The sequence below is a fragment of the Podarcis pityusensis genome, assembly GCF_964106645.2.
Source record: "Podarcis pityusensis genome assembly, chromosome: 11".
In the NCBI taxonomy this organism is placed as follows: Eukaryota; Metazoa; Chordata; class Lepidosauria; order Squamata; family Lacertidae; genus Podarcis; species Podarcis pityusensis.
The window spans coordinates 22,221,820-22,236,053 of NC_138036.1; the positions used below are offsets into that span (position 1 = coordinate 22,221,820).

Sequence of the window (14,234 nt, forward strand, 5' to 3'; positions counted from 1 at the left end):
GCTGCTACGCCACTGCTACACGATTTCTGTTCTCATCCTGAAGCAAAGTTCTTAACCTGAAGCACTATTTCTGGGTTAGCGGAGTCTGTAACCTGAAGCGTATGTAACCTGAAGCATATGTAACCCGAGGTACCACTGTACAGCAATAAATAAGACAGCAGAACAGGTGCAAGGGGTAACTGGAGCCTCAATAATACATACATGTGTCCTCGCCCCGGGATCAATGGAAGACATGGCTATAATATGAGCCACCTCCAGTAGCATGGGTGTAATGTACTGCACATAATATATGGCAAAACCTACCAAGATTTCAGTATGTGCTACAAATTAAAAAAAGACAAAGGAACTTGACGTTAGATTTTATTTGCAGAGGAATAAAACCATATTGCATTTCTACATTATAGTTTTACTTTTTCATAAATTATTTTGCAACATAAATTTTCCTTGTATAAAATATACTTTCTGTATAAAAGCCAATTTATCACAATTCAGCTTTGTGATTTTGGAAATCAAACGCTATTCTCAAATCCCAGTGTAACAAAAAGCAGCAGGGGGCAAGGAACAATTTATCTTGCAATTCATGGGAAGATGTCTACCTGGACCGTAGGATGGGGTGGGTTTCCTCCTCTGAGGACAAAGAGAGAAGCTTGCCTTCACATAGCGAGGCCCAACCCCATATATCCTGTTTCCCATTACCAAAGAAACTTTCACAACCCTTGCCTTCCCTGAAATCACAACGCCAATGCTGATAGAAACTAACAGGGAGTATGTGTTGGGGACAGATCTGGGGAAAGCATGAATCCCAAGCATCCCAAGTCCTCCCCAAAAAACAATTCAGGAAGGAAACTACGCCAGCAGCGAAGCTCATATGGCGGAATTCAGTAAATCCAATCAAAACTTAAGAGGACAGAGGAGCTCAAGAGTCAAGAGTGCTACTCTACTTTCACTTCCCCACTGTCAGTGCAAAACCAGCAAAGTACTGGATGTGGGAGGGGATTGATCAGTCTTAATTTCTCCCTCCTCCACTTTTATGGCTGCAGTATTACAAGGTAAAATAAAATAAAATCCAGCCAGAATGAAACATTTCTCCATTTCATTTCATTTGTTTTCCTTTTTTCCTCTTGCAATCAGTGGAGCCTAAAAGTGTTCGACTTTTGTGGCATTGTACCAACAGCACATAGTGGGACGCGGGTGGCGCTGTGGGTAAAACCTCAGTGCCTAGGACTTGCCGATCGCATGGTCGGCGGTTCGAATTCCCGCGGCGGGGTGCGCTCCCGTCGTTCGGTCCCAGCGCCTGCCAACCTAGCAGTTCAAAAGCACCCCCGGGTGCAAGTAGATAAATAGGGACCGCTTACCAGCGGGAAGGTAAACGGTGTTCCGTGTGCTGCGCTGGCTCGCCAGATGCAGCTTGTCACGCTGGCCACGTGACCCGGAAGTGTCTGCGGACAACGCTGGCTCCCGGCCTATAGAGTGAGATGAGCGCACAACCCTAGAGTCTGGCAAGACTGGCCCGTACGGGCAGGGGTACCTTTACCTCTCATTTCTGCACCTTTACCAACAGCACATAGCAGACTGGTAAGATTTCTCAATGCAACAGCAGTTCCGGTGTATGGCAAGTTGTGTCTTGCAACAATGCAGGCTGCTTTTCTTTTAAAACAAGAAAACGATAGCAGCTCAGTGCCATGCGTGGGTCTAGACACGTACATCTTGGGATGAGAATAGTTACTTTTTGAAATGAGAAATGTCGGGTGGCGCTGTGGGTTAAACCACAGAGCTTAGGACTTGCCGATCAGAAGGTCGGCGGTTCGAATCCCTGTGACAGGGTGAGCTCCCGTTGCTCGGTCCCTGTTCCTGCCAACCTAGCAGTTCAAAAGCATGTCAAAGTGCAAGTAGATAAAAACGGCGTTTCCGTGCGCTGGTCTGGTTCACCAGAAGCAGCTTAGTCATGCTGGCCACACGACCCGGAGGCTGTACGCCAGCTCCCTCGGCCAATAAAGCGAGATGAGCGCCGCAACCCCAGTCAGCCACGACTGGACCTAATGGTCAGGGGTCCCCTTACTTTACCTTAACCAACTGACTGTCCCAAAGCTACTTTGTCTTTTTACATATTCTGATGTATTATTAAGTACTCTCTCTCTCTCTCTCTTACATACACACACACACACACACACACACACACACGTATAGTCACCTCTCATTTCTGCACCTTTTGAAACCAGCACGCATTTTGTCAATATCTAAAGCAGAGGGAAAGGTTGGGCCCTTTGGTAGCTAAATCACACTGTTGCAAGCTTTAAGTCATGATTTCTAGAAGAAATACTCTCCTTAACATTTCAAATAAAGCTTACCCGAATTTTTTAAGAAAGCGTATTTTCCTTAGAAATGATAACTGAAAGCTTGCAGCAATGCAATTTCAACCAAACAAGAATAAAATAACGCACTGACTGTACAGCAAAGTCTTCTGTGGTATTTAAGCATGAATGGCATCAGGCCCCCACAACTAGGGGTGGCGGAGAAATTTGATCCAGTTTGCCTTTATAGGCAAACCTAATTCTCGCTTTCCAAAACAATATGTGAACTAAAACTCAGCCATCCTTTGAAATTCACATTTCTCTAATTTTTTTCAGTGCAGTTCACCTGTCACGTAATGATTAAGGGGGTGCATGCACTAGGTCGCATAGAAAAGCATGTATTTGTGAAAATAACAAACGAAAATGCATTATACTGAGGGAAATTGCTTTATAAAACTAAGCATATTGGGAGAAATTCGCACTAAAGGGCTGGCGAATTTTCATGAAGACTAAAAATAAAATTCACAAGAAAATTCACAAACTGATTAACTGAAATGTGGGAAACTGAAGATCGGAAAAATGAGAAACTGAAATTTTCAGAGTGGCCCACGGCGCATAACCCAACAGCAGAACACAGACCAAGAAGTATATCTTGTTGGCAACCTAGGACAAGAGAAACTGGACGTCAAGTCCCTGGCAGACCGTAGTATGTGACGGGTGGCTCACGCTTGACTCTACAGACTTGTGGTAAGTGTTGCTGTGTTTTACAGTGTATTTCTGTTTCAACTTCATATAGTAGTCTGAAGAACACATTCTGTGATACAACAAAACAGCTTCATTTCTGCTGTTCTAATACAGAGTTCTTACTGAACCTGTTTCAAGCTAAATCAGTTCTTATTTTGTGCAACTCGAGACAGAATTTTGGCCCAGGCTTGGCAATATACAAGAGGATATATTGCTCTAGACTAAGGCATAAACATAAAGATAATGCTGCAGACTGGCCGACGGCCATGCAGATTTGCTATACGGATGAGAGGTGAAGCATGTATTTTTTAACTACGTTCAGCATTTGTAATGAAAAACACACAAAGCAGTGAAGGCTCACGACAGCACATGCCCTATGCCATCCATTTCATCTGCTCAAGAGAATTGTGGCTTCTTTGCTCACAGACCTAAACAAATACCTTTCAAAATCACCATGACACTGTTTTGTCTTCCAATTGTGCCTTCTGACTGTGCCAAGGTCAGAAGGATGTGGTAGAGATTAGCACCAGGCCCATTATTTTGGTGGGGGAGGAGAATATCCACATCTTTTTGAAAGCAAGTAGGCTCAGTATACGAGAGAGGGTGCAAAACTGCTGATATCAAGTTTGATTTTTTAAAATTGTTGTTGCATAGAAGCATTTGCACACATTCCCCAGCTGATTGCAAAAGTAACAAAATTGACACTTTTCTGAAAATAGAGATTCTCGAGTCAAAAATTGCATATTTTACCCATGAAACCCTAAGTCTACAAATGTGCATAGAAGGATACAAAGTATTATGTGATTGATAAGATATTTACGGTTTGGCTGTCACACCAAACCATAGCTTGGCAATACTTGAAAAAGCCCTGTGTTTGCACACGCCCTTCTCCCCCATGTGCTCCACTTGATCCGTAACTTCCTGGTCTGGGGCAAACCATAACTTGCCATTACATCCAAACCAGCAAACTATGGCAGGTACAAACCCTGCAAGTCACGTTAGATATCAAGGCTCCATCTTTGTTCCAACATCTGTTGACAAGGCAAAAGCCTGGCCAATCTGGAAGCTTCACAGTGCTTATCAGAATGTTGCACCAATTCCCTGCTGTGACTTAGGGTAGCTCTGAGACCCCAAAATACACCCTCCTTGCAGTTCACCAGTTAAGCTAGCCTTTCTCAACCTGTGGGTCCCCAGATGTTGTTGAACTACAACTCCCATCACCCCTAGCTAGCAAGGCCAGAGCTCAGGGGTGATGGGAGTTGTAGTCCAACAAAATCTGGGGGCCCACAGGTTGAGAACTGCTGAGTTAAGCCCTAACCTCAGCCTCTAAACTACCTTTGCCTTTAGTACACTTCTGTCCCCAGCTATTTCTACAGGGATGTGGCCCTCTGTTAAGTCTTGGCGGGTAGCAAGAGGGAAAGGGATTGAGAGAAGGGGGGCAGAAACCAAAAGAAAAGGTGGCAGAGAGAGAGAAAGGGAGAGGTTCACTCATTTCAGGTCTGACTCTGCCCACTTCTGGCTCAAGCCCAAACTACCCCTAGCATGTGGTGGTTAACCCCTGAGAGAATGCAGTACTCAACAGAATAAAGGCTCCTCACCCTGATGCAAGAGCTTTTGCATGCACTAACTCTGGAAATACCAGCTGCTCCAAGCAGAATAGCACTGAGGCATGTTGGGAAGTAGGCACATCATCTTAGATATTCCCCCAATACTGCCAAGCCACCCAAAGTGGGATGAAGTGGCCCCTGTGCCTCTTTCTGGGGGTTTTTTGCTTGTGCACTGACCAACAAGATTGGACCTTAAGTATCTAGTTCAGGGGTGGGTTACCTTTTTTAAAAAAGCTACCTTCCCTTCTGGGCTGCATGCCAGTGGTGACTGGGAGCCAGGAATGGACGTGGGTGGAACAAGGCATGCTAATTCTACTTCTGTACTGTAGGGCTGGATCTAGACACATCAAAGAAGCAATCTGGTTAAACGCGTTGTAAACTTCATACAGGGAAATCCCGTTGGCGAAAGACGGGACTCCACAGTGCCATCTGGCGTCACAGTGTTGTTAACACATATAAAGCGCTTTATATCTACGAACGTAGCTGAGTCCTATGTTTGTTTCTACACATCCTCACACATCCCTCCCTGCCCTCCATCCAGACAACTTTTCAGAGTTCAAGGATCCATTCTAGCCAGGCAAACAGACTCAGGGAGGAGGGTGGCTGGGGAGAGTCCCAGAAGCCAGGTAAAGTTGCCTGGATAGCCACATTCAGCCCCAGGGTCTGAGGTTCTCCAACCCCAATCTAGCTGAAAGCCCACTAAGATATTCACTTGACCTGCCAGGGCTTCTAATGAGGCAACAACCAGGGAATGCATATTTTAACCTAAAATAAATACACACCATCAAAAGCAACCCAGTGTCAAAATAGCAGAAGCCCACATGTTCCTCAGTTGATGCAATGGCACACTAAACCCAATACTGGTTGCGCTTCAAAGTTGGGTTGGTTTTCCGACAGTGCTGGATCATTTCTGGGTCAAGTCTAGACCAGCTGCTTTGCAGAAGACTTTCTTTGGCTGGAGCTGGGGCAACTGGCACAGGATGAAGATGCTCCCGTCTGACCGCCATGAACGGGAAGGTGGTTGTTTTGCCTGCACCTTCTAGCAGGGGTGTCATTGTGACCACAGGGACAGTCAAACGCCTTTCCTGGCAAAAGCCTGGGCTGCTGAGAGCTGCTGGCGGCTGGCCTGCAACGAGAGGTTTGGTCTTTTTGGGATTGTGGCACATTAGGAAGACGCAAACGGCCACTGCACTCGCAATGAACAGAACTGCCACAGCGGTGAGTGGTACAATGATGAGCAGTCGGTTGCTGCTATGAGGGGGCTGAATCCAGGTGCTTCTGGAGCTTGTTTTGATGGTGGTCTCGGTCCAGGCAGATCTGCCTCTTGCAACCTCCTCATTAAACCATGCCTCTTTATTGTTTTGATGCCCCTGGTGATTTTGGTTATGCCACGGAGTGTGGCTTGGTGCTTCACTGTGCCCGTCACCCTCTGGAAAAATCACAGGTTCGTTTTTTGTAACGGTGTAAGTCTTTAAAATGTTTGCGCTAGTAGTTAAGAGTGGCACTTCCGGTGTAAACATCTGAATCAGCGAGGGATCATGTGGCACTATGGCATAGTGAAACTGGCCTATGGCAGGCTGCACTTTGTCTGCTCTGAGTACAAATGTGAAGGAATCATTTAATACATCAACCCCGGTCATATTGGCATCTGCCTCAAGGAATATAGCACCCTTGTCGATGTCGCTATGTGTGAAGAATGCAGCTTCACTTTTAGAATTGCTTAATGACCTCCTTAGCACTTTCCCATAAGCTGGAGGCACCATCACTTCAAACTTGGGGTTGCTGTTTGTCAAGTTTGCCAGCTGCGAAGCATCCAGGTCGCTGGCTTTTAGCTTGTAAGCCACCCTATTTGGAATGTTCAAGCCAAGTGCCGTTCGCACAAGAGGCTGGATCGTGATGTTCATAGCTTGTCCTGTTAGATTACTGTCCAATGTGAGCACCGTGAATCCCAGCCTATCTCCAGTTGCGGTGAGGTCCGTCATACAATATACTAGTCTACTTGCATATAAATCGGCTTGGTAAAACTTGGTGACGCGCTCGTTGCCGATCAATAAATGCCCGTATCTGGGGGGTTCTGTTACTTCAAAACTGATCTCAGCGTTTCTCCCATTTGTGGTTGCTGAAAGGTGTACATTTGTAATAGCAGCACTGCTCTGCCCTTGTGAAAGCACCACCTCTGTTAGGTTGACCAAGGTGACAGCCATGGGTGTCACCTCAAGGTTAAAAAGCTTGTACAGTGGACGGTGTTTTCCATCTGTCACGCTAAAGTAGAAGACCCCAGAGGAAGAAGTTCCATCTTGCACAAACCAGATTCTGCCACCATCGACATCAGCTTGTGTAAAATCCTTGATGGATTCGTTGAGATGCGTCTGCAATGCTAGGTAGCCATTTGGGGGATTGCTTATGATGGTGTATTTGATCTCTTCCGGGGTGTTATCCAAGTCTTCCACTTTCAGGTTTTCTGGTCCTAAAACTGCTGTATCTCCTTGTAAAACATTCAAATGTAGCTGCTTTGTCTTTAGCTCTGGAGTGTGGTCGTTCACGGGCACAACAGTGATATTAAATGTCTCTTCTAAAACACCAGAATCGGGTTTCACTGCAGACTTGCCTTTCTGGTTTAGCCACACAGCAAAAATAAATTGGTCCATGAGTGATTCAGAGTCATCATGTATATAGGTGATTCCAAATTTGTTAAGGATGTATTGGGAGAAATTGGGTTTATCCCTAGTAATGTTTCTTTCTCCCACTACAATTCTGCCATGCGGGGGCAATGATATCACTTGATACCATACTTCATATGCAGAACGTCGTGTCTCAGGTAATTTAAAGAGCAAATTTGAACCATCTAGGTTAGTTTTGTCAATTAAAATCTTGCCTCCTTCATGGACAACAGCACCTATTGTTTTTTCAAAGAAAGAAAAAGTAGTTTTAATTCACAGTAGCAAGAAATCATGATTTAGAGGGCTATGATAGATTATAATATTTTAATGAGTAGGGAAACACAAACTTCTCTCTGAAGTTCTTTCTATCTGAGGCAGGATCTATAATTTCCAAAACAGAAACTAGACAAAAGACTAAAAAAGGAGATGTAGGGGGAGAACGAGTTTAGGAAATGTTGGGAAAGAAGTAGCCGTTTACTTAGTTTGCCATTGGAATGGAAGGAAACAAATTATACTTTTAACAATTTGCGCAGAGGAGTTGCTCTAACTAGCCAAAATAAATAGGAGACCCAGTGCGGAGTAAGATAAGTGTTCGAATTTGTCAGCAAAACTTGAGCTCTAGTCCCTGCACATACATGAAATGACCTTGAGCCACTCATTCCTCTTACTTCACTGAGTAGTTGTGAAGATAAAAAGAAGCTAAGACCATAGAAAGACTCCCACTAAATCAGGCCAAAGGCCCATCTTGTCTAGCCTCCAGTTCTCACAGTGCCCAACCACATACCTGTGGGAAGCCCGCATTGAGGACTTGGGTACATGAACACTCTCCCCACTAAAGATTCCCAGCAACCAGATATATAGACATTGGCAGTAGAGCAAGTCATTGTTTCTCATCTTCCATGAGTTTGTCTAATCCTCATTTAAAGCCATCTAGGCAGGTGGCTAAATCTTATGCAAGCAAATTCCATAGTTTAACTAAAAAAAAAGGATCCTGGGTGGTTAAGTCTAGTCAAAGGCGACTATGGGGTTATGGTGCTCATCTCGCTTTCAGGCTGAGGGAACCAGCGTTTGTCCACAGACAGCTTTCTGGGTCATGTGGCCAGCATGAATAAAGTGCTACTGGCGCACGGAGGAGGACCGTGATGGAAGCCAGAGCACACGGAAACGCTATTAATCTTCCCGCCACAGTGGACAGAACAATGGAAACTCACCCCGTTGCAGGGATTCAAACCACCAACCTTCTGATCTGCAAGCCCAAGAGGATCAGTGGTTTAGACCACAGTGCCACCCGCGGCCTATAGTTTAATTATGCACTGTGTGAAGAAGTACTTTACTCACTGTCAAACTTTCAGCTTCCTTAAATGGCCCGAGATTCTAGTTTTATGAGAGAGAAAGGGGTAACTTCATGTGAGCTGTCGTGAGTTCCTCAATCATACAAATGTGATTGAAAACAATATACTGGTTTTACCTGTATTTGCAAGTAGCTGAGTGGTCCGATCATGTCCTTTAATTTCGTAAGAAATATTAATGAGAAACACCTGAGGATCCAGAGCTGCTGGTGGGGAGGAGACTGTAAAGGTAAAATAATCCTGTGCATTCCAATAAACTGCCTCCTTATTTGCATGCTCATAGATGAGCATCCCTTCATCTACCTGTCCAGAGGAGAGAGGAAAAACAAATTACTGGAACATGCAGGTAAGACAGCAGAACTGGTCCAAAACAAGTTTCCAGCTAATTCTTTGGCCTACAGAAAAGAATTACTTCACATGTGGAATTGGGCCAAACCTCAGAGTTAAAACCTATAATCCTGTGAAAGTGCTGTGGGAACTCCATGACCGCAAAACCTTAATTCTATGTGTAATACAAAAGGTTTACCCTCAAGCCGGCTAACAAATCCACTGGTTCATGGCAACGAGTGCTCAGTGGGAGACCCTGGTGCTTTCACAAGTGAAAGGAAAAATGCCTTCAAATCCAGAATCCCTTACCTAAGAATACTGTTAGGGAAGGTGAAAACCCATAAGGGAGTGCATTTTTAATTTTTACATTGTGGTTTTATTGGGTGTTTTCATGTTTGAATACTTCATATGGTACAATATACAATGGTACCTCAGGTTACATACGCTTCAGGTTAAATACGCTTCAGGTTACAGACTCTGCTAACCCAGAAATAGTGCTTCAGGTTAAGAACTTTGCTTCCGGATGAGAACAAAAATCATGCTCCGGCGGCGCAGCGGCATCAGGAGGCCCCATTAGCTAAAGTGGTGCTTCAGGTTAAGAACAGTTTCAGGTTAAGAACGGACCTTCGGAACGAATTAAGTACTTAACCCGAGGTACCACTGTAAACTGCAACAGCAAGAAAAACAGGCAGGCACATTAGCACACAAGCGAGCTTCCTTCCTCTCAGTGGCACCACTAGGGTCAGACTAGTGACAGTCCCTGAACAGCCTTCCCCCCCACCAAACATTTCACAGAGCAGGCAATAAAGACGTCTGAGTGATGCTGCAGACAGTCATGCCTGACATCTTTAATTCTGCAAAGCTGGTGCACTAACCATCTCTACCTAAAGCACTGAAAACAATATTAGAAAAAGTGATCTGTTTGTTGAAACACGCTGGGGGGGGGCACACGCAGCCCCCAGAATGAGACAAACCTCTCTGGGCATCTTCCTTATGAAGCGCAGCTCGGGACGTCCATAAATCTTCAGTCCCAGCACGCTTCCAGCGACACATATCAGAAAACTATGTGCACGCTCATTCAGGAGAGTTTAGCAGAAACAAAGTGGAGCGTTGGTATGTGCATTCTAAGTATTTATTAAGCGATATATACAGCACAAACCTAGACAGACAATCCTAGACAGCATCCTAAAAAGCAGAGACATCACCTTGCCAACAAAGATCCGTATAATTAAAGCTATGGTTTTCCCAGTAGTGATGTATGGAAGTGAGAGCTGGACCATAAAGAAGGCTGATTGCCGAAGAACTGATGCTTTTGAATTATGGTGCTGGAGGAGACTCTTGAGAGTCCCACGGACTGCAAGAAGATCAAACCTCTCCATTCTTAAGGAATTCAGCCCTGAGTGCTCACTGGAAGGACAGATCCTGAAGCTGAGGCTCCAATACTTTGGCCACCTCATGAGAAGAGAAGACTCCCTGGAAAAGACCCTGATGTTGGGAAAGATGGAGGGCACAAGGAGAAGGAGACGACAGAGGACGAGATGGTTGGACAGTGTTCTTGAAGCTACCAACATGAGTTTGACCAAGCTGTGGGAGGCAGTGGAAGACAGGAGTGCCTGGCATGCTCTGGTCCATGGGGTCACGAAGAGTCGGACACAATTAAACGACTAAACAACAACAACAACAACATATACAGCAAAAAGCAATCATGGCGTCTCTCCTCTTTCTTCTCCAAGAGAGAGAGAGAAAGAAAGAAAGTACGACAGTACAATAGAGTAGAAGAGATAAGACTAGCTTCCGTTCTCACACTTTCCAAGCCTAGAAAGGAAACACAGACATGTGATGTAACAATCACACATCCAGCAACGGAGGAGTGAAATGCTAACACTGTTCACTCCCCACATGGCAGGTAAGGAGTGGTGGAAGAATATGCCCCTTTTTCTTTGTTCTGTTTTGGGGGAAAGAAGGAAAAGCCGACCCATTCTCCCCCCTTCCTCTTACCATCCTGGTAGCAGGAAGGTAACAAGCAGATTATTTTTCCTTTATCCCCTCCCCACTGCAAAACGAAAGGAACAAACATCTAGCCAGTGTGTTACCTTCCCGCTACTTGGAAAGCAGGGTGGAAGGAGCAACTTGGGCAGCATGAGGGGGCTGGGGGGTAAAGGAAGTGATGCTGGCGCCCCAAACCACCTCACAACCTGGCAGCACCATTGCTTCTGCTGCCTGCAACATGACTATGGAAATGTGCTGCTTTCAGAAAAGGAAAGGAAGGATCGACAAGAAGACAAAACTGTCTTAATTAAAACTGAAGTCAATAATCAGAATTTAGAGTCAGTAATATTGTGCTTTAGAATATTTTAAACACATCACATTTGTTGACATGGTTTGGCTGTATATATCTCAGCTTAATAAACTGAGACAGGCTCAAGCCTTGTCCCTGTGTGCTGTCCTTGCATTGCCTCTTCCCTGCTTTATTCTAAATGGGATTTGACCTAACTAACCATAGTTTCTCATTATGTCCGAACCAGGAAACTATGGTCAATCAGATGAGAAAGGTACGTCCCAGCCAGGCCATTACTGCGATTGTAGAATTGGAAGGGACCTCAAGGTTCAACTACTAGTCCAACCTCCTCCGATGTAAGAATCTTTTGCCCAATGTGGGGTTTGGATCCACACCCCTTTACAGCAATCTTGTAACCGTATTCTTAGGGCGACAACATTTAGCTGATTAATTCATTTAAATATTTTGATTAACTCTGATCTAAGGAACCTTCAGACAATCAGCAGAATTTTACTTGTTTTAAAACTAACACAAGCACTTATGAAAACTACAGGTGGCAAGTGCTGACTTAAAATACGCATTCCCTCCTGTGTAAGACGATAGTGTGGGGAAACCCTCTTTCTTCTAAGATAGTGCCTGGTGCATCATATTACCAAGAAACAAAGTCTGTTTTATTTCTTTAGAGCAACTTTTCTCATAGGCACATTTTAGCTCAGGAGAGAGTAACTTGCCCGAAGTCACTTGGAATGCAATCATACTTTTAAATTAGCAGGTAGTAAAGCCCTCTTAAAAAAAAAAAAAAGGTTATTACTTCTGAATAAATTTGTTTGAAACTGTTCTGCTAATCAGTTTACAGCAGAGGCAATATTTGAACTAGAAACTTCCTGTAGTTCAGCCTCTTAGCAACTATACACTGCACTCCCTCAAATTTATAAGGTTTCCCCAGAACAAATGCAAACTTGGTTTCTATAACGTTGAGGATATATATATTGCCATAATCTTCCACTCCCTTTTCTTACATAGGTTTAGTAAATGTTGACCCTTCACATTAAACTTAGCACACCATATAACAGTGGTTCCCAAATGCCCCCAACCCCCAAACCATTCATAAATTGTTGTGGGTCTTGGTGGAACACTTAATAATTCTTCTGGCTGCTGTAGCAACTGTGTGATATTTAATTGTATTTGTACAGGCAAGCCACACAGACCATCTGAATTCCATGGCTCACACTTTGGGAATCCCTGCTGTATAATATTGTCCCTAACAAGCTTCTGCCCATATTGATCAAATGAAAAGGGTAGGAATTTTTCTGTGAAAATATTGTCTAATTCCCCTCGAATAAGTGTGTAAACATAACGGACAGCAGAGAAGTATTTGTAACAAAGCCATATTGCCGACACCCGTAGTAAAACGGACTCTTACCATGGATTGCGTAAAACTTGTAATATCCTGTGTGCTATTACCAGAGACACTGATGAGTCTTCCAAGTTTCGGGGATTTTGCAACAGTAAATAGTATAGTTCTGTTTTCCGACTCAGCTACTTCATTGGTGACAGCTTTTAGATGGTGAGATGTAATGGGTTTCTTAGAACCTGAATAATTATAAGCAGTATATTAATATTGCACTGAGCACTTTTTAGCATATAAATTGCTTAACGTGCAATTGTAATTGGCTGGCTCAAGACATTTTGCCGCCCAAGGACAAGGCAGTGGTCCCTCCCAATTTAATGTACAAAAGCCAACTGAACTCCCAGTCTGAAGTAGTATGGTCTAGGAAGAACTGTTCAACTTCTAGGGTGGTAGTCAACTAAGTTTTACTCAGAGTAAACCCACTGCAATGAATGAACATGAATAAGTTCATTAATTTCAGTGGGTGTCTTCTCGGTAAAACTTAACTGAATACCACCCATAATTTAACTGAATACCACCCATAATTTAACTGAATACCACCCATAATTTCCGCATGTTTGAATCAGCTCTTTGTTACTGTTCAGAACAGGTTCTCTCTTCATTTGTAGAAGCTCACTGCAGCAAAGTTTAAGGGGAAATTGATCAGCAGGAGAACTACTAAGTAACTTGTTTTATTTCTACCGAGAATTATAAAGCATTAAACCGAAATCTAGAAATGCAATATTGGGATGGAGAAATCAAGGTAATTAAAACAAAACTGATACATTGCTCCAGCAAAATATTGTCTGCAATCCACAATGATGTATTTCACCAATAATAACGTCCATGCTGATGTGGTTAACGTTTTTTGTTGCTACATCATGCACTCAACAGAGGGCTATTATATAATGGGTCAAAGAGGCCAAGCAGGAACTCAACCAAACTTACAGAAAGGACAGTAAGAATAAAGAAACCTTTTTAAAAAAAACAAAAAACTTTTAAACTAGTTCAGTCTTTCACAAGTATAAGAAATGAACTGCAAATCATTTAATTGTCTTGAAATTGGCAGTATCACAGAATAATGTATTTTAGAATCATAGATGTAAGTACAGTGGTACCTCGGGTTAAGTACTTAATTCGTTCAGGAGGTCCATACTTAACCTGAAACTGTTCTTAACCTGAAGCACCACTTTAGCTAATGGGGCCTCCTGCTGCCGCCGCGCCACCAGAGCACAATTTCTGTTCTCATCCTGAAGCAAAGTTCTTAACCTGAAGCACTATTTCTGGGTTAGCGGAGTCTGTAACCTGAAGTGTATGTAACCTGAAGCGTATGTAACCCAAGGTACCACTGTATATGATTTTAGTGTCTTGAAACAGGCAGTGCTTTGGAATGTTGTTCAGTTAACTTTATTTTACTCAGCCATAATAGCCACTGGAAGACCTTGGACTGGTAACCTTCTCTCAACTTAACTAAGACCACCTCCTAGGGTTATCATGAAGATAAAAGGAAGGGATACTACATATGCCAGCCTCAACTACTTAGAAAAAGGACAGGATTTTTTAAAAAAGGACCAGCCTAACCAACACG

At 43.7% G+C, this 14,234-nt stretch overlaps 1 protein-coding gene and 1 long non-coding RNA gene across 2 annotated transcripts in view; both read right to left on the reverse strand.

Moving 5' to 3' along the window:
* Nucleotides 1-347: 347 nt before the first annotated feature.
* Nucleotides 348-1,870, reverse strand: LOC308458564. The gene is made up of 2 exons (XR_013977561.1): nt 1,550-1,870; nt 348-1,151 (listed from the first exon to the last, which is right to left on the reverse strand). It is a non-coding gene; the product is annotated as an uncharacterized lncRNA (long non-coding RNA).
* A 1,893-nt stretch (nt 1,871-3,763) lies between these two features.
* The window catches only part of LOC308457931 (chondroitin sulfate proteoglycan 4-like), a 33,876-nt gene continuing 23,405 nt past the window's right edge, over nt 3,764-14,234 (reverse strand). Inside the window, exons 8-10 of the mRNA XM_080972194.1 lie at nt 12,680-12,849; nt 8,771-8,954; nt 3,764-7,538 (exon numbers count right to left, since the gene is read on the reverse strand). Of these exons, the coding sequence (XP_080828320.1) occupies nt 5,491-7,538; nt 8,771-8,954; nt 12,680-12,849 (2,402 nt within the window). The 3' untranslated portion in view covers nt 3,764-5,490. The remainder of the gene's footprint in view (nt 7,539-8,770; nt 8,955-12,679; nt 12,850-14,234) is intronic.